At 40.0% G+C, this 23,984-nt stretch overlaps 1 protein-coding gene and 1 non-coding gene across 3 annotated transcripts in view; both read right to left on the bottom strand.

Annotated features, from left to right (window-relative positions):
- Window positions 1-13,474: 13,474 nt before the first annotated feature.
- Window positions 13,475-23,984, bottom strand: part of SVEP1 (sushi, von Willebrand factor type A, EGF and pentraxin domain containing 1) — a 200,418-nt gene continuing 189,908 nt past the window's right edge. Inside the window, exons 45-47 of one of the 2 annotated variants that reach the window (XM_045469414.1) lie at window positions 23,829-23,924; window positions 18,664-18,757; window positions 13,475-13,862 (exon numbers count right to left, since the gene is read on the bottom strand). In XM_045469414.1, the coding sequence (XP_045325370.1) occupies window positions 13,841-13,862; window positions 18,664-18,757; window positions 23,829-23,924 (212 nt within the window). In that variant the 3' untranslated portion in view covers window positions 13,475-13,840. The remainder of the gene's footprint in view (window positions 13,863-18,663; window positions 18,758-23,828; window positions 23,925-23,984) is intronic. The other variant, XM_045469413.1, reaches the window with a different exon arrangement.
- On the bottom strand, window positions 18,335-18,444 carry LOC123593890. The gene has a single exon (XR_006710577.1). It is a non-coding gene; the product is annotated as a U6 spliceosomal RNA (small nuclear RNA).

Here is a 23,984-nt window from a genome sequence, read left to right on the forward strand (position 1 = left end):
AGGCACCCTCACCTCTCATTACTACGTCTGTTAAGTTTTATCACTTTTATTTGAGACAAAATTTTTTACTGAATCTGTTTCGGATTGTGTGTGTATGCTTTTGTTTAAGAGGGAGGATAGCCAAGATGTTCAATGGCATGAAGAAGAGAATACATCCTCATGTCAATGTCATATAATTTCACGGTAAAAGATGTTTGATAAATGAATCCAGCCAGGGAAGAGCCCCCAATGGAGAAGGCATTAAAGGATCAAAGACAGAACCTATCACCTGGTTGAGTGAAGATGTCAAGGATATAGCTTGGGATATGCTTTGACCCTTTCCATACATCCTCCACTCTTTGATGCGGACAACTGATTTTCTCTTGATCTTAAATAAAGTCATTTGCAGGTGTGCCTTCAAGCTCCATTTCCCAACCACACTGCTACACCTATAAAGCCACCACTCTCTGGGTTTTGACAGTGATGTCCAATACCTTCTCATACCCTTTTATTATAATCCGGAAAGATTTCAAAGAGGATGATAGCTGCTTAGTGTTACCATTTATCTGCTCTCCTTGAGGCTGCAGTGGAGATCATCTAAACTGAGGGAAGAGGTACACATTCCCTGGGGGAAGGGCTAGTGGTCATGGCCAAGGTTCTGTTCCTCATGGTTATTCCTAATGGTGTCACTCTGGGTGAGTCCTTCACCCTTGAGCTCCATTTTTTAAATCTGAAAATCAAGAGAGTCCTTGGCCCCTGAGGACCTTAACTTTCCCAAGGCCCTTTCCCCTTCTGGTTATAACAACGATTCAGAAAACTGTGCCATCAAGGGGAATGACCAGTTGTGATTGTTACTGCAGAAGCTGATTTGGGAAAAAGCATACTTCCTAGGAGAGAGGACTATGAAGCAAAAGATCAGCATACCAGGAGAAAAGGGAAAGGGGATCATATCAGCAATCAGAAGACAAAGTCAGGGTGTGGAGGTGTAGTTCAGATACCACTGCCAAAGAGACAGGCCCTTCAATGTGTGTTTATGTGACTCACCAGGGAACTTGATGACAAGGCTGATGGTGGGTGGAGAAGGTAGTTTACGTGTGTGAAAGGGAATGATTCTGTTATGAGGCATTTTAGGGGGAAAGAAGTTGGATTTAGCCAACTCCTTTTTTCCGTTTTCTTCACTCACTTATTAGGAAAAACCAACAGAATTGAGGGGGGTGGTCAGGATCTGGAGAGGCATTCCACAATGACTCATACAAACAAAAACAATGGAGCTTAGGAAAGAGCCTTTTTCAAATCGAAGTTCAGGGTTTCAAAGAACTCATTTGTTTTTCCTTTATCTTGCTGTTTATTTTTTATTAACAACAGCAGGGTTGGGAGGACAAAGAGACTCAGAAGGCTTTTCACAGACCCAGAAAGCACCTCCAGAGACTTGGGCCAGCAATTCACCTAAGACTCTAAGTTTCCTTATGTTAAATATATTCATACAGGGCCAGGCACTGAAGATGTCATTTGATTGCTTCTTATTAAATCTAAGATACCACAATGGTAAGATACACGATTAAACTGCCAGTTATATTACACCATGCCATTTCTAAGATGCATTTTCATCTTAGAGACGTTAAAAATATATTTTTGGTAGGGGCACTTGGGTGGCACAGTTGGTTAAGCGTCCGACTCTTGGTCTTGAGTTTGAGCCCCGCATCAGGCTCAGTGCTGATGGTGCAGAGCCTGCTTGGAATTACGTCTCTCCTTTTCTCTGCCCCTCCATGCTTGTGCTGTCTCTCTCTAAATAAATAAATAAACTTAAAATAATTTATAAAAATATATTTTGGATGAATAAAATGTATTAAATATCCTAACTCTTTGAATATTGTGGTTTGTGTTAAAGTCTAACTTTAACTGCTCCCTAGACACCATCATAGCTAGGGATGTGGTCAGGTGACTCCAGCCAAGACTTTATTAATCCTCAAGGCCTTTTTCTTTTTCTTTTTTTTAAATTTTTTTTAATGTTTATTTATTTTTGAGACAGAGCATGAACAGGGGAGGGGCAGAGAGAGGGGGAGACACAGAATCTGAAACAGGCTCCAGGCTCTGAACTGTCAGCACAGAGCCCAACGCGGGGCTCAAATTCACGGACCGTGAGATCATGACCTGAGCCAAAGTCGGATGCTTAACCGACCGAGCCACCCAGGTGCCCCTCAAGGCCTTTTTCTAATACCTGGGTCAGAAGGCTGAACACCAAGCCAGTAGACCTAAGTGGAGGAGACTTTGTGCTGTGTTGGTAGCAGAGGCACTGGGTGGTAGAGTATAGGAAAACTGATTGTCTTAGCAACTTGAGAGCAAGCCATAACAATGGGCCAAGGATAAGAGTGCTCTTTAATTCCAGTTCTAGAGCTTGACCGTATAGTTATCTCAATGTTGTTCCTTCTTCAATGGAAGAGATTTGGGGCCATCAAGGCATCAAATCCATAAGATCCACAGAATGTTTCATTTACCTGTCTAGAGTATCGGCAATGTTGCATTGTAGCTAATGTTGCCTGTATTTCCTGTGAAGGAATCGTTTTTTGGTATTGTAACATTTCCTCCAGTCTAGTCCAGTTGCCTAGAGAGAATATGGGCTTAGAAAAGAAAACAGCCTGGGCTACAATCCCACGGATGGCTAGTGTAGTAATGGGACTCACAAGGAAATTTACTCAACTGAGAAAAACTGGTTCAGTAAACTGTGCGAGTGCCTACTTCTTTGTGTTTGTCATCCTCACGACAACAGCAATCAAAGTAGGTCCTGTTATTGCTTCCATAATGCAGACGAAGAAAGGGAGGCTCTTGGACAAGCACCTTGTCCAGATGATGTGGCCCGTAAGGCAAGGAGCCAGGATTTGAATGTGGGTGGTTGAATTCCAGAGTCTGTGCTTTTCATGACTATATCCATAAATAAGAAAGAAATCTTGCCATTACGGAGATTCAGACACATAAACTAGCCATGACATAAAGAGAAAACTGCCTTAAAAGATATGTGAACAAAGTGCCCTGGAGCCCAGAGGAGGAAGCTATTAAGTTCAGGGATCTTTCATAATACGAAAAGTGACAATGAGAGCAAGTCAGCTACATTTTCTATTTTTTTTTTTAAGTTTTATTTATTTTTCAAAGAGAGAGAGAGAGAGAGAAACCGAGAGAGAGACCGAGAGAGAGATCATGGGTATGCACATGCATAAGTCAGGGAAGGGCAGAGAGAGAGAGAGAGACAGAATTCCAAGCAAGGCTCCACACTCAGTGTAGAGACAGATGCGGGACCCGATCCACAATCACAAGATCACGACCCGAGCCAGTATCAAGAGTCAGACGCTTAACTGACTGAGCCACCAAGGCACCCCTGCACTTTCTTTTTAAGAAGGGACTTCCCTTATTGTTCTATAACCTCAGACCACGGGTTTCCCAGATACCGTGCATTTGCCTATTTGTGGATTGAATGGCAATACCTTTTCTCTAAGGCTCATGGATGTATATCAAACACAAGGGTTTTCAGCGAATAGCCAGTAAGTGTGATGTAAACATATTGTTTGGTTGTGGAAAATTTCACCCACACCCCAAGGTAGAGGACAGTATGATGAACCCCAAGTATCCCCTGCCCAGCTTCAGCTGCTATCAACATTCTGCTGCTGTTCTTGCTTTAGCTGCACCTGCCTGACCCCCACTTTTTTTTTTCCTGGAGCATTTAAAAGCATATACAAGCATCCATTTAGTTTCACTAGTAAATACTTCAGTCTGAATATCTATTATACCAAGCCTTAAAATATTAACGACAATACCATTATCCCAACCAATGAAATCAACAATAATTCCAAATATTCATCTGATATTCAGTCTGTGTCTAATTTTTCCTGATTAATAAGCACGCTTTTAACAGAAGAACTTTTACTTCTTTTGTGCAGAATAGATGCACACAGTTTTCCCTCTCAGTTCTATTCTGGCATATTTGCAAAGACACAACCTTTCCGAGGAGCGATTTAGGTTGTTAAGAAGTAAAATAAAATGAGTTTTCATAGATCACACATAGAACGTAGCTGTATTTGTAAGGTTAAAGCCACTAAGTAAATTAAAAAAATTTTTTTAACGTTTATTCATTTTTGAGAGACAGAGAGAGAGAAAGAGAGAGAGATCATTGAGCAGGGGAGGGGCAGAGAGAGAGGGAGACACAGAATCCGAAGCAGGCTCCAGGCTCTGAGCTGTCAGCACAGAGCCCGATGTAGGGCTTGAACCCACGAATTGTGAGATCATGACCTGAGCTGAAGTTGGACGCTTAACTGACCGAGCCACCCAGGTGCCCCAAAGCTACTAAGAAAATTGAAAAACAAATAAATGCCTGGTAATGATGGAAGCGAAATAGCATGTGCCAAGGTGAGGAACTAGGCTGCAAAAATCCTATTAAAGTATAAGCCTATTCTTGAGACACTAAGGTTACAGGCTTCTGGTTCCATTTCTGCATTTTGGGGTTTACCCAAGATTTAAGTGTAGCAAGCTGGGCAGTGGCTTAAGACCAACGTCATGAACTATTTTAATAGGAATGAAAAGGCTTATGGTGTGTGTGTGTGTGTGTGTGTGTGTATTTAAGAGAGCTTCTGAATATATCTGACCTGTTGCTTCTCCTCTGAATCTTAGTATCGTGAGTGCGCATGCACACACACATGCACACACTCACACACACACACACACACACACACTCACACAGAGTATATTCATTCTATATTGGATATCCACGTTGGTTTGTCTGTTCTACTCATTGGCATTGTTGACTGGAAGGAATACTGAAATGAGAAAGGGCATAACTCACTCTCCCTGTTCCTATGAACTTGACCTTGGGAGAGAGGCAGGGGGTTTAGAACGAAGTCACCAGCATCTCAGAACTCAAGAACAAATGGTAGAAAAAACAGTGTGGGGGATGGTGACTACCACGGTGGGGTTAGGTGAGAATTGGGAGTAGAGAACAGTGACACAGGTAAAGGGAAGGACTTGGGCAAAGGCCTCGAGATGACAACATGGGCATTCTGAAAACTGAAAGCCATTCATCATGAGGTCTTCTCAATGTGGCAATTATGACTTATGGAACATTTTGGGCTGCCCTTTAAACATAGCCTAGAGTTATTTGGTGGGACTCTCACAAAAACCAAGGCTGCTTTGTGATTAGGAACATTTTCTTTTCCAAACGCCAGAAACATAGGCTGTAATAATAAACTACCATGGTTACGAAGCTTATTTTGGGGTTGAAAATGCCAGCCATATTCTAGCTAAGGTTTGTTGTCTAGAAAGTGCTGTGGCTGAGTACTCAAGCCTAGCCTTGGACTTCAGGAGTTGGCTGGTAGTTCCTAGGTCTTGTAGGCATTGTTTCTCGGTAACTCAGTTTTCTTGGGTTCAAGAGAGACCTTTGCAGAATTAGCTGAGAAGGGTCGGGGAGGGGCTGAGAAGAGGGAGGGACACAAACATTTATTCAGCCATTGGTTAACATAAGGCATCCACATAACTTCTTTTGAGACAATGCAGGACAAAATACATGTTAAATTACAAAGCAGCATACAAACTGTAAGGTGTGCAGAAAAGAGTTTGGAAATATTTCCCCTTTGATTATATACTTCATAGAGTCTCAACAACAGCTCTTTTGAAGAATGTGGTAGAATTGAGAAACACACGTATGTAGTTTTTGCTTCTTTTTTGTGGTCTTCACGCGAATCCATTCTTTCAGGTTTTTCTAGTTTGTCAGTTCACACTCTTTATTACCTTTGCTGATCGGACACACTTTAACTTACAGAAGCATAAACTAGCTTGAGCACTGTGCTGGGGAAGTCAAAGATCCAGTGGACATAATGAAAGAAGGAATCTCAATGATTCAGAAGGGCGAGGATCAGGTGTGTAATTAGACAGGTCGGGACTTATGAGGGTGGAGGGAACGCACCAGAAAATGTTTTCTGTGAGCGGTGGGTGTGATCCGCATCTCTCGGTAGTTAGTACTGTAACTCTTACAGACACCCAGCTGAGTTCTGTGTGGGTTTCTTTAAAGAAGCATGGCTTTGTTCACAAAACGTAACAGCCCAGAATCGTTCCACCTGAAGAGCGCATATTTTAAGTGGCTTTGCCTGCTGCTTTCCGTGGCTAGGAGCATGTGGACGTGCAGCCCTGACAACACGTTTGCAGCTTTTCATTATTTTCAAAACAGCCCATTTCACTCAGGTTCCATCCAAGTCTACATGTTGGGCCCAGGTTACCTGGGATGGCTGGTTTGTAAGATAATGAGGGGGAAAAATGAAGGTCTGAAGTTGCTGTCACTGCCTTAAGGTCAGAATTAGGAGGGAATCATGAGTAATTAGGTGTAATCCCTTTAAAAAAAAAGAGTATTGTTGCCACTATGTTGGTTGTTAAGGAAGCATAAGAAGGTAATTCTGATGTAACCTGGCAGGCAACTTTGCAATATTGTGTCAGTCTCTTAGGTTTCCTCTAGAGCATAAAGCACAAGAGTATTCTGTAAAAATACACTGATAGTCTCAATAATTAATCTGTTAAATCCTTTAATTTGATCCTCAGCAAATATTTTTCTCCTGTGTACAAAGGTAGCTCAACATTTATTGGTATTTCCTCTTGGTAACAGTTTCCATTTTTCTATTAACCTAAGGATCACCTTGATGTGAATTCTTCTCTAAAGATTCCTAAAGAAGTGTTTAAACAAAACCATATGGAGGCAAGATCTTTCAACTTACACATGCCGATGCATACCCCAGGCTCATTAGGGCAAACGGAAAGATGACACATGCATTAATGGGGGGGGGGGCTTTAAATCAATTACTTTTCATGAATTTAAGATTACTTCTGATGAATATGAAAGTACACTTGTGAATATAAAAGTAATATATTCTCATTGAAAGTAAGTCAGAAACTCTAGCCATTGTCCTGGGACAATATGTTCCATTGCCGTTGATCCTTGAACCCTACTAATACCTGGACTGCACGTCTATCTGTGACTCTGTTCTGCAAGTAAACATAAGTATATGTGACAAATAAAAATTCTCTGCATGTTTCAGTAGAAAAAAAAAAGTCAGAAATAAAGGGGAAATTTGGACAAGAGATAAAAATCTCCCAGTGTTCCATGTCTTAGGGAAAATCATTACTAACAAAGACTGGCATACTATTTCTTTCTATGCATACTGCATATGCATATTAGGCAATGGAGAGCATACATAAGCACTTTGTTGGTGCTATTTTTTGATTTTTGATTTTTAAGTAATCTCTACACCCAGCGTGGGGCTCAAACTCACAATCCTGAGATCAAGAGTCCTGCGCTCCACTGAGCGAGGGGGCAAGCCAGGTGCCCCCTATAAGCACATTTCCTATACTGTTTTCCACTGAACATTATGCCATAATGATTTTTTATGTTATTAAAACTCTTTGTAAATATAATATTTAATGGCTTCATAGTATTTAATACTATAAATATACCATGAATTCCATAACCAATTCCAGGATTTTTAGTCATGTAAGTTGTTGCTAATTTTTAATATTAAAATGCCATGATATTTTTGTGCATAAATCTTTGTCTCTAAGTCATATATATATATATGTATATATATATATATGTGTGTGTGTGTGTGTGTGTATGTGTGTGTGTGTGTGTGTGTGTATATATATGTGTGTGTGTGTGTGTGTGTGTGTGTATATATATATTTACAGAATTCTCAGACTGGGAATTACTGAAGTAAAAAATATGCATGCCTATTTTTCAAGTTTTTAATACATGTTGCCAATTTTTTGGACAAAGGTTGTACCAGGGTACATTCCCTATAGAAGTTCAAGGAAATGACTATATTTAATAGCCAACTCCATTTATCACTAAAATAAATACCACCACCGCCACCAATTTAGTAGGCAAAAATTTACATCATTTTAATTTGCATTTCTTTCATAATTCATGAGGCTGTTCCTTTTCTATCTGTATTTCTTCTTTAATGAATTGCTTGTGCATATCTCGGCCCCAAACAAAATGTTTTCTAAGGGCTATTTATTAAGTCTTAATACTTTAGAGTATTATTATTTCGTCATGTATGTTTTTGCTTTGTTGGAAACTCCGTTTATGGTCATTTTTGACTTGTGAGAGAAGTTTTCACATTTTTTGAAGTTTATTTATTTTGAGAGAGAAAGCAAGAGCGTGTGCATGAACTGGGGAGGGGCAGAGAGAGAGAGAGGGAGAGAGAGAGAATCTCAAGTAGGCTCCATGCTGCCAGTGTGGAGCCCAACGCGGGGCTCTAACTCACGAACCGTGAAATCACGACCCGAGCCAAAATCAAGAGTCGGACGCGTAACTGACAGAGCCACCCAGGCGCTCCAGAAGTTTTCATATTTTGTAGTCAAATACATATTTCTTTTGTGAGTTCCTTAAAATTTTATTTTCAAATTATTTTTAAAGTGTACAAATCAGTGGTTTTTAGTCTATTCACAAAGTTGTGCAACGATCACCACTATCTAATTGCAGAACATTTCATCACCCCCCAAAGCAATCTTGTACTCATCACCAGTTACTCCTCATTCTCTCCTTGTGCATCTTCTGTCCCTGTAGATCTGCCTATTCTGGGCATTTTACATAAATGGAATCAAACAATATACGGCCTTTTGCATCTGGTTTCTTTCATTGTGCATAATAATTTCAAGTTCCCAAGGTTAATGTCAGTCTTTGTTTTTTGTCTCCTCCTGACCACATTTGGTTTTGCTACATCCTTTGTCCTTTTTGAGAAGCCATAGGAACTTAAGATTTATTTGGTTATAGCACACCCTAACCCACTGGCTTCAGTTAATTTGCTAGTCAGCTTCTACTAAACATGATTGATATTAGTTTGAAAAAGAAAAGATTTACTTTTCTTTTTATTTTTTTAGATTTATTTTATTTATTTTTTTTTTTAATTTTTTTTTTCAACGTTTATTTATTTTTGGGACAGAGAGAGACAGAGCATGAACGGGCGAGGGGCAGAGAGAGAGGGAGACACAGAATCGGAAACAGGCTCCAGGCTCTGAGCCATCAGCCCAGAGCCCGACGCGGGGCTCGAACTCACGGACCGCGAGATCGTGACCTGGCTGAAGTCGGACGCTTAACCGACTGCGCCACCCAGGCGCCCCAATTTTTGAGAGAGGCAGAGACAGAACATGAGCAGGGGAAGGGCAGAGAGAGGGAGACACAGAATCTGAAGCAGGCTCCAGGCTCTGAGCTGTCAGCACAGAGCCTGACACGGGGCTCGAGCCCACAAACCCTGAGATCATGACCTGAGCCAAAGTTGGATGCTTAACCGACTGAGCCACCCGGGCACCCCAAAAAAGGAAAAGCTTTACTATAGTAGAGAAGTATCTTTCTAGTCTGAGTTTTAGAGATTCTTACTGAGAATGGATATTAAACTTTGCTGAAAGCTTTTCCTACATCTGTTGAAGTGACCACATGACTTTTAGTACTTGATGTTCCCATGACACAGGGTAGGAATCACTTTACTGTGGTTGAACGGTTTTTTCACTCTTGTGGCAAAACCATATTCCATTTGACTGTCATATATTGTTGAATTTGTTTTTATCTATTGCTGTTAATTATTTTATGTTTGCCATATAGATATTCTAAAGTTAAGAAGTAGTATTTGAAGACAGTGAAAAGAGCACAGACATTTGGGGCCAGACATAGCTGAAGGTTTTTTTTTTTTTTTTTTAATATTTCTCTATTTTTAAGGGAGAGAGAGATACAGAGCACGAGCAGCAGAGGGGCAGAGAGAAAGGGAGACACAGAATCCAAAGCAGGCTCCAGGCTCCGAGCTGTCAGCACAGAGCCAGACATGGGGCTCAAACTCAAGGACCGCAAGGTCATGACCTGAGCCAAAGTTGGCTCTTAACCGACTAGATGCCACTATGAGTTTTAATTCAAGTTCTAATAGTTATAATTCTGTGACCTTGGCATTTTTCCTTAGAATTTTTATTATGCATTACTTTTGTAGATTTGTAACCAAATGAGCATGGAAAATTTTATATCTTGTTTTTTTCCCCCTAATTTAACCTTGTACCACAAGCATTTTCCATGTTACTGCATAGCTTTGAAAGCGATGTAATATGTGATTCAAAATGAGCTTCAGGTAGCAGAGTTTAGAATTCCTTACTGTTGAACCTTTCATCCACGTCCATATTTTAGCCAATAATAATAATGCTATGATCAACTCAATTATGCCTAAAATGTGCTTTATATTAGCTCAAAGTGTATAAAAACACTGATTCATAAGTTTATTTATTTATTTTGAGAGAACGAGTGAGTGAGAGCAAGGGAGGGGCAGAGAGAAGGAGAGTCAGAATCCTAAGCAGGCTCCATGCTGTCAGTGAGGAGGAGCCCCACAGGGGGCTCGAACTCATGAACTGGGAGATCATGACCTGAGCCAAGATCGAGAGTTGGATAGTTAATGCACTGAAGTCACAGCAGGCGCCCCTGTACAAATACTTTTAAGGATACATATGGTCAAAATGCTTTCTAAAATTATTATACTGATTTACATTTTCACTGACAATGTATAAGATTTCCTACATTTGCCCACATTGTTTATTAACATTCAAAGTAAGTCGCTGCTAATTCAATAAAAAAAAAATGGCTTCTCACTGTTGTTTGAATGTACATGCCACATTTGTGAGGCCCAACATTTTCTCACATGTATATGAATTTACTGCATTTCTTTGGTGGGTTGTCTGAGTTCTTGAATTCATAAATCTTCTTCAATTTATATAATAAAGATATAATAAAGACACTGTTCCTTGGTCTGTTATAAAAATCTGATTATGATTTTTTAAATGACACCAGAACTTTCCAGATGCTATCAAATCTGCCCATCGTTCCTACCATGATTATTCTGACTTCTAGGCTTAGGGGAGGTTATTAAGCCTTCACACTGTTAAGAAAAATTAATTCCCAAAGCCATTTTTATGGTTTTAATATTGGTATTTCACTTCCCTATCCATCCTGAATTTAGTTTTGTTTGTGGTGAAAATACAAATTAAAAGATTCTCTAAATTTTACCAATTGTCTAATGGCAGTCACTCCTTCTAATACTTGGCAACAAAAATTCCACTGGTCACTTACGAGTTTTTAAGTAGAATATTTGAAATTATGTATATAAACTATCACATTGATGCTTTTGTAATTTTTTAAAAATTTTAAGTGGGCTTCATGCCTAGCACAGAGCCCAGTGTGGGGCCTGAACTTCAGATCCTGATCAAGACCAGAGCTGGCTCGAGTCAGGTGCTTAACCAACTGAGCCACCCAGGCACCCCAGATGCTTTTGTGACTCTTGATCCAGCATGCACTATTCGAATTACTGTAGCTTTTTTAAAAATTTGAGAGAGAGCGCGAGTGGGGGAGGGGCATAGAAAGAGAGCGAGAGCGAGAGCGAGAGAGAGAGAATCCCAAGCAGGATCCACACTGTCAGCACAGAGCCTGATGTGGGGCTCAAACTTACAGATCGTGAGATCATGACCTGAGCTGAAGTCAAGAGTTGGATGCTTAACCGACTGAGACACCCAGGGGCCCCATACTTACTGTAGCTTTTCAGTGTTTTGAATTTTAGTAAAGATGGGCCTTTTCATCATTTTTCTTTAAAGTATTTTAATTTCTGGGACACCTGGGTGGCTCAGTCAGTTCAACGTCCAACTCTTGATTTTGGCTCAGGTCATGATTATATAATCTTATATAATTATGTAATTATAATATATTTATATTTTATATAAATATGCTGATATTGTGAATAGGATCTTTTTCACTACATTTTCTACTTTATAAATATTCAGGAAAGCTCTTTCTGTATATTTATCTGTAACAATTCAGCTTACTGGACTCTGTTTTTAATGGATTTTCAGGCCTTTGGGTTTTCATTTTACAAGGTATATCACCTTCTGCCAAAATAAAACTTGTGACTATTAATTTTCTCATCTTTATACCTTTTATTTGTTTGATAAATTTATGTATTACTGTTTTGGCTAGAACTCACAGAATAATGTCCAAGATAAGTGGGGACAGCTTTTTTGCTTTGTTGCTGATTTTAAAGGGAAGCATTTAATACCTCACTACAGGACTGGTTATAGTTGGTCTGGAACAGATAGGTTTTGGCATGCTGGACAAACACTCTCACTTCCTTTTTAGAAATTTAAGAATTCACTGTGAATATATGCAGTATAGAAAATTTAAAAAAGAACATTCTTCAACTACTTTTAGTGTTGTTACTCTGTGACTCACATTTCTAGTTAAGAAATATGATTTGCAAACCTCATATGTACGATGGTTTATTTCATATTACTGTCTGCCTAACACAGATAATTTGACTTATTGTGAAATATGGATTTTTTAACCTATTCAAAGTAACCCAATACGAGTTCTACTCAGTAGGCACACTTTCAGAAGTGAGTTTTGTTTTCAATTGCAGTAGCTTTCCCTAGCTTGTATTTTCTGGTACTCTCTTTCTTTTTGTTACTTGGCTTTCATTTTGTAGTTTTATGATTATGATGAAGATCAACATAGTTTGGAAGCTGATGGGACAGTGATAAGCTAAATAAGAGGTATGCTTGTAAGCACGTAAAATTGGTCGAGAGCGAATGTCAGGAGAAATAAGGAGAAGTCAACAGCCGGTACGTGCAGGGCGGTAAAGAGAACCACTAGGACAATGAAGATCTTTTTCATCATTCCTGCATTTCTTCATAGTGTTACAATGCACCCCACGGCCTATTTGGGAACATTTCTTCCAGAGGATGAAAGTGAGGTGATCGTGATTGTTCCTATTTTAAACAAAACCTAGCGTTTGGCGTCTTTTCCCCCCAGAAGTTTGGGGAAGTCTTTATCCCGGCAGAAGCACGGTGATGGAGTTAGCGGGGACTGAGGAGCAGGTCCACTCTGCCTTGGGCAGCATCAATTCTTTTTTTGCAAGTGAGACCAGGAGCACAGTTTTGGGGACCTTCTCCCATTTGCATTTTTCCTTCCCTTTCTCTGTCCTGCTATTCCTGTCTCCTTTCTCCCAAAGCAGTGAGTTGTGGAATTCTGACCCACAAGTGGGCTCTCTGTTAATCTTCTGGTTCGTGCATTTCTTATTCCAGCTGCGAGAAGAAAGGGGAGCGCTTTGTTTTGTGAACCATGACCATTATACTTTCTTCCTCTGTCCACTAAGTTGATTGCCTACAGCTTTACAAGTGCTGGGAAAGGAATTAGCCAGGCTGCCCTCTGAGCCGGGACAGCATTCTGTATGGAGGGAAGTATGTCCAATGCTTACCTGCTGATTAAATAAAAGGAAACCTTTACTGTTACACATACTGTAAAGAAGAAAGAGCTAGAAGGAAGGGGTCTCCTTCATTGGGATTTCTTGGTACACTGCTTGTGATCCTGTACTGTGCCAATAGCATAGATGAAAGATCATGACCCTCTTCATTATTTCCTGGACAGCTCACAAAATGGCACTATCCAGCAAACTATTATTTCATAGCAAAATATATTTTAATTGGAAAATCACTTGAAGTAACGGAATAAAAATGTGTAGCAGGAACTTTCCCAACAGACAGCAGAGTATGTACAGTTTGTGAGCGGAGCAGCATGTATTTAATATATTTTTATATAGAAAATACAAGCATATTTAAAAATGGAAACATGTAACAAAGTATGTCACAACGAATAACACAATATAACACAAAATAAAAAGGTAAACCCAAAATAACAAGTTTACTAAACAAAACAAGACCCAGCACCGTGTTGGAATTTCTTTGCGTAAGTTCCAGGATGCCCAGGACTCCCAGGAAGAGATGATCCTGCTTTTAGGAGAGCTGGTTGGTTGTGCAGTGGTTAAAACCCAGTCCTCCTTTTCCTGGAACAAAAAAACAAAGAGATTCAACAGAAAAACTGAAGACGTAAGAGCTTAGGGGCTGATGACAACAGCACTGAAAGTCTCAGATGCCTGGGCATTATCTGTGACATAGTTTGTAGGGATGGGGGTCGTTCCTTGAGAACAGGTGCTACCTTATGAAAAGATCGGAGAATCAAAAGAACCCGGGTTTTGATCCCGTCCCTCTCACCAATTCCCTGTCTGATAATCCTCTTATCTCTAAAATGATAAGCTTGGACTTTGTGAACCTGGAAGTCTCTTAAGCATTAACAGTTGATGGTTTTTGTTTACGGCATTTACTTAGGGTCAATTTTCTGAAGATGCACATAGAGATCAGAGGAAACCCGGTCTCTTTCTTAAGGACGGAACGAACTGGAAATGATACGGGGTCTGCCTTTTTCATCAGCAGAGGAGGTTAGAGGCTGAGGGATTTAATGGTTGCCATGGGGTGCTTGTCCCCCAGCCGTCACTGATGGCGGGAAGGCGCTCCATCCGTGAAGAAGCGTCTACTGAGCACCAGTTTTTGTGCCCGTACCAAGTCCGAGGGATACAATCTTCAAGGCACTCAGTCTTGTGGGAGAGAAGGAAATAAAAAATTGCTTGGAAACATTTACTGTTTTGATTTCTCAGAAAAGCTTTCTCTTCTCCCCATTTCAGGGAATCATACTCCACCTTTCTTTCTTCTGGGAACTGCCAGCCACCTCTCCCCTTCACCCATAAGTAAGGTAGAGATTTTGACAAAATGACCCTTCAAGTTAGTACAACAGAACTCAACCTAGGGCTGCAGTTTCACTGACCCCTCGTGGGCCCTTCAATCGATCTGGAGTAGTCAGTTCTTCTGGATTGTTAAACGGGGTCAGTGCCCTATTTGCGTGGATACTGTGGGATGACACATAAAACGTGGAAGCTATAAGCAGGGCTGTCCCTCCACCTGAACTGAGCAGCAGAGAAAACCCCATTGCAGCAAAAGACAGGATGGAACAGACGCTGGAGAGAGGAGGGGAGACAAGAGGCGGACAGGCTTTAGGTGGCTTTCAAGTCCTCAGTCTGGTCCTCCTGATGCTCAGCCACCTCATGTCTTTGGGTGCAAGGTCCTTCTAGCCTGAGGACATATTCCATTCTTTTTTTTTTTTTTTTTTTTCAACGTTTATTTATTTTTGGGACAGAGAGAGACAGAGCATGAATGGGGGAGGGGCAGAGAGAGAGGGAGACACAGAATCGGAAACAGGCTCCAGGCTCTGAGCCATCAGCCCAGAGCCCGACGCGGGGCTCGAACTCACGGACCGCGAGATCGTGACCTGGCTGAAGTCGGACGCTTAACCGACTGCGCCACCCAGGCGCCCCGGACATATTCCATTCTTTAGTGAAGCTAGCTAGAGTTGCAATAAGAGAGTCCCGACTGTTACACATCTCTTAGAATAACTGATCACAGTACAAGGAGGCAGGGACTTGCCCCATTTTCTGGGTTGAAGATGAACCTTTCCTCGTATATGGGCTCTGCCTCTTAGCTCATTTTGCTGAATATATACATCTGGATTCCTTCATTAAACTTTTGCTTTAAGAAATCGAGATTTTGTTCTCTTTATTAATCATTTTCTTCACATAAGCTAATAATTATCCTTCCCCTAGTTGAGAAAGAGATCCTCTGGAGTATTTTGATGTTAGGGAACCACATAAACTCTGGGTTTCCTTTTCTTATCTAGAAGATGAAGGAGTTGAAAGTATAAAATTATAAGAATTTTATAAATACTTCCTGTTCCTTTTTGAGTCACTGTCATTCTTAGTCCTTTTATCTTTCCTCTCTCTCTCTTCTTTTCTTTTTTCCCCCCAGAAATCCATTGCAGTTCGACTCTCGTTTTTTTTTAAATTCTTTCAACTCTGCTCTCATGTAAAACCATCATTTTTATCTTGGAAGTTTCTACATATCCTTATATAATCCAAATTTGCTCTTTGGAGTTTATGTTTTCTCTCTGCAGAGATGGCATATACTTGATAGGAAGAAATTCACTGGCCCAGGGCTGATTTTTTGTTGTTGTTGTTGTTAATAAAGTGTGTACTTAAATAGGTTTTTGCCTTTGCAAGCTGAATTGTATTCTAATCACAATGAAATTTTAAAAAATGGGAAAATTAGAGATGATTTCAGTTGGCTGAATTTCCCACTTTTTGAAGAGAATATGAAAATATCCATTTATTTTAAATGATTACTTTAAGACAGAAGTAAATGTACATAATGCAAATCTAAGTGATGTAATACAATGACACGTACTGAAAACCTTAAAATAGAGCTGTTAATATTCCAACACTGCAACATTTGTGAGGACAACGTTACAATATTGAAAATATTTTATCCGTGGTATGAGGTAGTACGTCTGACATTTCCTGAAGTTTAAAAAAGTTTAAACCTTGAGGAAGAAGAACAAAGCTAGAGGCATCACGCTCTTGCATTTCAAACTATATTACAAAGTTTAGTAATCAAAACAATACGGTATTGCCATAAAATCAGACACGGAGATCAGAAAGACAGAAAAACGAGCCCAGAAATAAACCGTTGCACGTATGGTCAATTAATTTATGACAAAGGAGCCAAGGATATACAACAAACTCTTCAACAAATGGTGCTGGGAAACCTGGGCAGCCACATGCTAAAGAATGAAATTGGACCACTTTCTTATACCAAACATAAAAATTAACTCAAAATGGATTAAAGATTTGAATATAAGAGCTGAAACCATAAGACTCCTAGAAGAAAACATAGAACTTGGTGATGATTTTTTTGGGGGGATTTGACAGCAAAAGCAAAGTCAAGAAAAGCAAAAATCAGCAAGTGGGACTACATCAAACTAAACATTTCTTCACAGCAAATGAAACCATCAACAAACAAAATGAAAAGGCCACCTACTGAATGGGATTATATATCTGATAAGATGTCACCATCCAAAATACATAAAGAGCTTATACAACCCAATAACAAAACAAACAAACAAACAAAACAAAATAAAAACAAACCCCAAACAATTGGATTAAAAAATAGGCGGAGGATATGAATACACATTTTCCCAAAGAAGACATAGAGCAGGCCAATAGGTACATGAAAAGTGCTCAACATCATCAGTCATCAGGGAAATGCTAATCAAAACCACAGTGAGATATCACCTCACACCAGGGAGAATGGCTATTATCAGAAAGACAAGAAATAACAAATTTCGGCAAGAATGTGGAGAAAAGAGAACGTTTGTGCATTGTCGGTCGGAATGCAAATTGCATACTATGCAAACAGCACGGAGGCGCCTCAAAAAAGAAAACAAAATTAAAAACAAAACTGCCATACAATCCAGCAACTCTACTTGTACTTCTGGGTATTTGTCTGAAGAAAATGAAAATACGAACTTGAAAAGATGTATGTAGCATGTTCACTGCAGCATTATTTATAATAGCCAAGATATGAAAACAACGTAAGTGTCCATTAATTGATAAATGGATAAAGAAAATGTGACACACACACACACACACACACACACACACACACACACACACACAATGAAATACTATTCAGCTACGAAAGAATGAAATCTTGCCATTTACAACAACATGGATGGCCCCTGAGGACTTTATGCTAAGTGAGATAAGTTGAACAGAGAAAGACAAATACCATATGGTCTCACTAATATGTGGAATCTAAAAGAACCAAAAAAAATCCCTTACAGATACAGAAAACGGATTGGTGGTTGCCAGAGGCAGGGGGTGGGGGTGAAATGGATGAACGGAGTCAAAAGGTACAAACTTCTAGTTATAAAATAAATAAGCCATGGGGATGTAACATACAGCATGGTGACTACAGTTAAAAACACTGTGTTGCATATTTGAAAATTCCTAAGACAGCAAATCTTAAAAGTTCTTACCATGAGAAGAAAATTTTGTAATTATATATGGTGATGGATGCTAACTAGATCTACTGTGGTCATCATTTTACAATATATATACAAATATCAAATCATTATATCGTATACCTGATATAACTAATATAATGTATGTCAATTATTCTTCAATAAAAAAGTTTACATTATTTTAAACGTATTTTTTTCCTTAGACTTAATTTTGTGATAATCTTTTCTCAACTAACATACTTACTGGTTAGAAATGAGAAACCAATTGACAGATGTATTTTTACACTAAAATTTTTTAGTCAATTAAATACTGAATATATATATATATGTATGTATATATATATATATACACACACACACTAAAAATATGAAACAAGAGTTTTGATTTTAAAAATAAACATTTCTTATCAATTTCAATAGTATTTTTTTTGTAATCAGGAATGCAAATGAACATCATTAAAATGTACTGTTTCTTATTTATTTTACAACCTTACATATGAAGGATGCAATCTTCTGCTCATGAAGGCAGTTAATTTATTTGTTTAATGAAACCTTTTTTCTTTTGTTTGGAAAACTATGGAATGTTGCATGAATTTGCATGCAATCCTTTTAGAGGAGGCCATGCTAACTTTCTCTGTAGTGTTCCAATTTTGACTTTATGTGCTGCCAAAGGTAAGCACAAGATTATTTATTTGTGAGATACCCTTTTGTCAATCCTTAACTAACACTTCTTTGTGTGGCTTTAGTTCAAATTTAAAGAGTACCGGAAAGCGGATATTTTTGGAAAATAAAAGCTTCTACTTAAACTGGAGATACGTTCTGGCTTTTGGGACACACTTAACTTGAATTTTGATCTCTTTGTGTTATAGTTAAACATTCGTTTCTTCTAATGGTCTTACCTGGAGCAGTCATGTCCTGTCCAAGCTGAGAGACAATGACATCGGTTTGGTCTTATGCACTTTCCACCATTTAAGCAGGGAGACTGGCAAACAGCTGGGATGAAAAATTCATGCATTTATTTAATTAATATTTAGCAGGTTGGAAAACATCCATGAAGAGGTGTAGAATAAGATCTGATTCTGCTTTCCACTCCAGCCATTCCCATTCCTCACTGACCATTTGTATTACACATTCCTGCCACTCCGTTTGACCTTGGGTCTCATGTGAACTACCCACCATCCCTCCCTTTCCCTTCCAAGCTAGTCAAGTTGCAAATGTAAGTCCCAGGTTAAGTCCTGCCTGTGTATTGAAACCTCTGCTGATGACATTAAATCCACTGATTTTTCTCAGCAATTCTTTTTATTTATGCAACCGATGTGATGTATACCGTTTTGAACTGCAAATTTTTCAAGCGCTCAGTGAGACTGTGTATCACTTGAGAGAGCTGGCAGTGAATTCTATGACTGACTGCGTTGTTACACCAGACATTGACACGTATGATAATCAGACACAAAGATTATCCAAAATAACAACAACAACAACAAAAAAACCAAATAAATAAAAATAGCAGATGATTCAAAAGCTCCTTGTATTTGCTAGAAAACACAATTTTCATGGCTTTTACCAGCTTTACTTGGAATTGCAGAACCTGGAATAGAATTAAAAGTTAGCCACAGGGAAAACCCTGAGTGAACATCCAAAGATTTACTATATGGACATCTTTTCTCACAAGGCCATCTTGGCATAACCACACTCTGCTTGCTACAAAATTTACAGATGCTAAAAACTGATGAAGACCTACCACCAGCAAGTTTAATATATCACAGAGAAAGAAGAACTTTCTCGAGGAGGAAGAAAATAAAATTCTTGTTGAAAGAAGGTTGGAAATGAGAAAGTTTCAGCCTCATGATTTTACCCTCATTATTGCTTGGACAAGTAGCCTTCCCCAGATGAAAAACTCATCTTTGGTAAGATATACATGAATGTCACTTCTTATTTTTATTTTTATTTTTTAAGTTTATTTATTTTTGAGGGAGAGACAGTGTGTGAGTTGGGGAGGGGCAGAGAGGGAGGGAGACACAGAATCTGAAGCAGGGGCCAGGCTCTGAGCTATCAGCACAGAGCCCGATGTGGGGCTCGAACTCACAGACTGTGAGATCAGGACCTGCGCCGAAGTTGGACGCTTAACTGACGGAACCACCTGGGCACCCCACAAATGCCACTTCTTTTATCACTTATTTATAAAACATGGGGAAAACTCCAGAAAGTACCAAGCACTTGATATGCAAGCACCAGGTGGGAAGAGCGAGGACAAAGGTAAAACCATCTTTGCCCGTGGGGAGCTCTCTTGGGGAGTTAAGAGTAGGTATGGGCCAAGAGAAGGCATGCATTTGCCACATAACAAAGAGGAAATTATGAGACAAAGCAGAATTTTTTTTTTAATTTTTTTTTCAATGTTTATTTATTTTTGGGACAGAGAGAGACAGAGCATGAACTGGGGAGGGGCAGAGAGAGAGGGAGACACAGAATCGGAAACAGGCTCCAGGCTCTGAGCCATCAGCCCAGAGCCTGACGCGGGGCTCGAACTCACGGACCACGAGATCGTGACCTGGCTGAAGTCGGACGCTTAACCGGCTGCGCCACCCAGGCGCCCCGAGACAAAGCAGAATTAAAAATAACAAAAATAAAACCCAATCATTGAAAACTAACTCTCCATAGATTCCGCTTGCTAATAAAAAATTTACTCCTTTTCATTTTTTAAATGTTTATTTATTTATTTTGAGATAAATAAATCTCTGCACTATCAGTGCAGACCTTGATGGCAGCTTGATCTCGTGAACCGTGAGATCATGACCTGAGCTGAGCCACCCAAGCACCCCAAATTACTCCTTTTCAATAGCATGATGATTTAGTGGTTCCTGACAGTACTAACAAATTCATTTCACTTCCTTGTCTAATAGCTTAACACCTTCCTCCTTCCCTATAATATGGGTGCCCCCAATATTCCATTTTAGGCTACCTTCTCGTGCTATGTGCCTTCTGCACCGTCTTACGTTTTTCTTCGTGTATGTTTTCCATTGATGACTCACATACCACTATCTTCAATCTAGATGTATCTTCTGGGAACTCAAACCGTCATTCAACTCCTTATCAGACCTCTCCCTTGCAGGTTTCATGGGCTCCTCAAACTCAACATGTACATACTTAACTCCTTAACCATACATTCACAGTTGCTCCTCTTGGGTTCTCTATCTCAGTAAATGGCACCACCTTTCCCTCAGGGACCCCAAAGCTGTATCAGTCTTGACTCTTCTCAGACCTCTCCCACTGCAGTGTATCTATAACAAAACAGTAACTTCTCTCAAATACATCTTTTTTGGTTATCATTTTTTCAGAATTCATTACATCTTGCCAATTCTGCTTTGATAACTTCCTAAATGGTCTCCCTATTGCAAGTATTACTTTCTGCCATTTTCCATACTGCTGCCAAAATCACTTTTCTAAAAGAAAATCCGATCGTATGATTTTCCTGCTTAAAACCCTTCAGTGGCTTCTGTTGCTCGTAAGACCTAATCCAGCATCTTGAACTTGGCACCCATTGCATTTTTCTACTCTGGCTCTGTCCATCTTTACAGCTTCATTTCCCAGCCACACCCCTACATTCCCTCTATGGCTTCAGTCCTGCTATGGTGAACACACCTGTGTTATGCTTCCACACTTTTGACTAGAATGATCTTTTGGTGACTACTCTCGCTTTTCTGATTCTATGCTTGCGAAGACTTCTGAATGTCTTTACTTGGTTAGTGTACCTATCTTCACTGTTGGCAGAGCCCCTTTTAGAGAATTCAATTAGCTAGAATTATCTACTTAGAGGCCATTCTGCATCTTTTCTCCTGTTTCATACACTGCTGTCTGCTTAATATGTAGGGGGTGTAAGCACGTGCCAAGATAGCTGCTGCGAGGTTAACAAGAAAGGAACACTATATGATGCGGCATCATTAGGGAGCTTATTCTAGTTAGGGAGCCAAGGAGCTAAAAGAAATACAAATAAAGCAGATCAATGGAGCTTTAAACTTCATGGTTCTAACGAACTGTGTAGTATCTACAGAAATGGAATGTTAGAAAATAGATTATTGTGGTATAAAGCAAGTTTGGGGATAAGAGGAAGCTTAAGCAGGGTTTTTGAGGTTGGATAAGCGTTGAAGAGGTAAGGGAAAGAGGGAGACTGTGAGTTTGTGCTGAGAGATGCGGGGAGAAGGGACTGACTATTTGGGGGTAATGAAGAAGCCATCACTGCGGGGGACGGTATGGGATTGGTAGGATGGGAACTGAGTTTTATCAGGTGCGCTGAAGCCAATTTAGGCAGAACCTTGGAGGTTAGAAGAATTTGGGCTGAAAAATATGGGCTGGATATGGAGACAATAGGGAACCATGTTAGGTTCCTAAATAGGGCAAAAAGATAAGCCCAAAGTGGTACATAGTGATGTCTAGCTGGGAAATGGAGACAGAAAGATTAATCAATAGACTCTGACAGTGATTCAAAGAAGAGCTCTTTTACTAGCTGGTGACAGTGAGGACAGAGGAGGATGTAGGAGATACTGTGCAGAAAGAAACAGAAAGGGGCTGATACTGGTGATCGCAGAGGAAGGAGCAGGAGACTCAAGGATGCCTCCATCTCGAAGAGCGGTGCCCCCACTGCAGAGTAAGATGCCTGGAAAAGGGCCAGACTCGTCTGCATGTGACTTCAATTTGAGAAATGCAGATAAAACATCACAGCTGACTTGTTAGAAACAAACACTATATAGATTGCGTTTAGAGTTTCAAACAAAAGCTTCACATTTGGCTTCCTCTGGTAGGTTTTTCCTTTCCTACATTCATGGGTGGCTGGCTTGAGGGAGGGTGACTACACGTGTGATTTTGCCTGTGACAGTATGTTTCACTCCCATTCCCTTGGTTTACTGATTAATAGTACCCCTTTCACTCAAAAAATGCCCTAGTGTGAAAGCTAAATTACATGGTCACTGAGCCTTAGAGTTCATGCCAAACCCTGGTGCCAATATGCCTGTTCTACTTGATGTTTTACCCACCAGAGAGGTGGTATAAATACTGCTTTCACGAGGGATGGTAGAATGTTAGACATAATACAAATAAATACAGCAAGTTCTGTTCTTTTAACAGTTGCCTAAAGATTTCAGACTTTAAAAACCTGTCATTCATTTTTTTTTTTTAAAACTTAATGTTTAATGAGAGACAGAGAGAGACAGAGCATGAGCAGAGGAGGGGCAGAGACAGAGAGAGAGACACGGAATCCAAAGCAGTCTCCAGGCTCTGAGCTGTCAGCACAGAGCCCGACTCGGGGCTTGAACCCACAGACCGTGAGATCATGACCTGAGCCGAAGCTGGCTGCTTCACGGACTGAGCCACCCAGGAGCCCCAAAACCTGTCATTTCAAGCAGATTCATTTATTCGATATGAGAACTGATCATATGCAGGCACTATGCATACAGACATACATAGACATACAAAGATCATGAAGAAGCATCCCTGCCCTCAAGTGGCATATAATCTAGGAGGAGCAAGGACAGATCGATAATCAGTTAAGACCTCAAAGTACAGAAGAGTAAATATTTGAGACAGGCAAAGGTTAAGGGGACAACATTTGTCACCAATCAATGAACAACAGTTTGTTACTGTTGTCCACGAAGGAACCATCTCTTTGAGGAGATTTCCACTTTAACTTAAATGGTTTTTATTCAGGGTCGTGTTCTTTCTAGTTACCACAAATACAGTAATTTAGTTTCACAGAGTTTAAAATAAATATTCTTCTGAACCTCCGCATGCTTTCTCGATATTCTGCAAACAGAGCAGATGACGTGAAGAAGGCAGGCGGCTGAGCTGACTTAGAAGCTCTTCTTTGGTTCACGACCCTGACAGGTGCCTACGAAGCAGCCGTAGAGTTCAGCATTGAGACTCTCATTCAAGACACCATCTTGGGGGATTTGTGAAAAACCTTGGCATCCTTTTGTTTCACTGCCACCTCTGAATCTGAGTCATACTCATCAATGTTCTCCAGGGCCTCATGGAGCCAAGTCACCAAGAAAACAAACCCAGAGAGAAGACCTACCTGTATGACAGCGGGACCCCGTCCAGCCAGGTGGGCAATCACACTGATAAGGGGCCACACAGCGACCACCGTTCAGACAGGGGAGGATGCATATTGCTAGAAAGGAGATCGACAGGGATTAAATCAAAACACACACACACTCAGACATCCGTTCAA

Source organism: Leopardus geoffroyi, chromosome D4 (genome assembly GCF_018350155.1).
Source record: "Leopardus geoffroyi isolate Oge1 chromosome D4, O.geoffroyi_Oge1_pat1.0, whole genome shotgun sequence".
Taxonomy (NCBI): Eukaryota; Metazoa; Chordata; class Mammalia; order Carnivora; family Felidae; genus Leopardus; species Leopardus geoffroyi.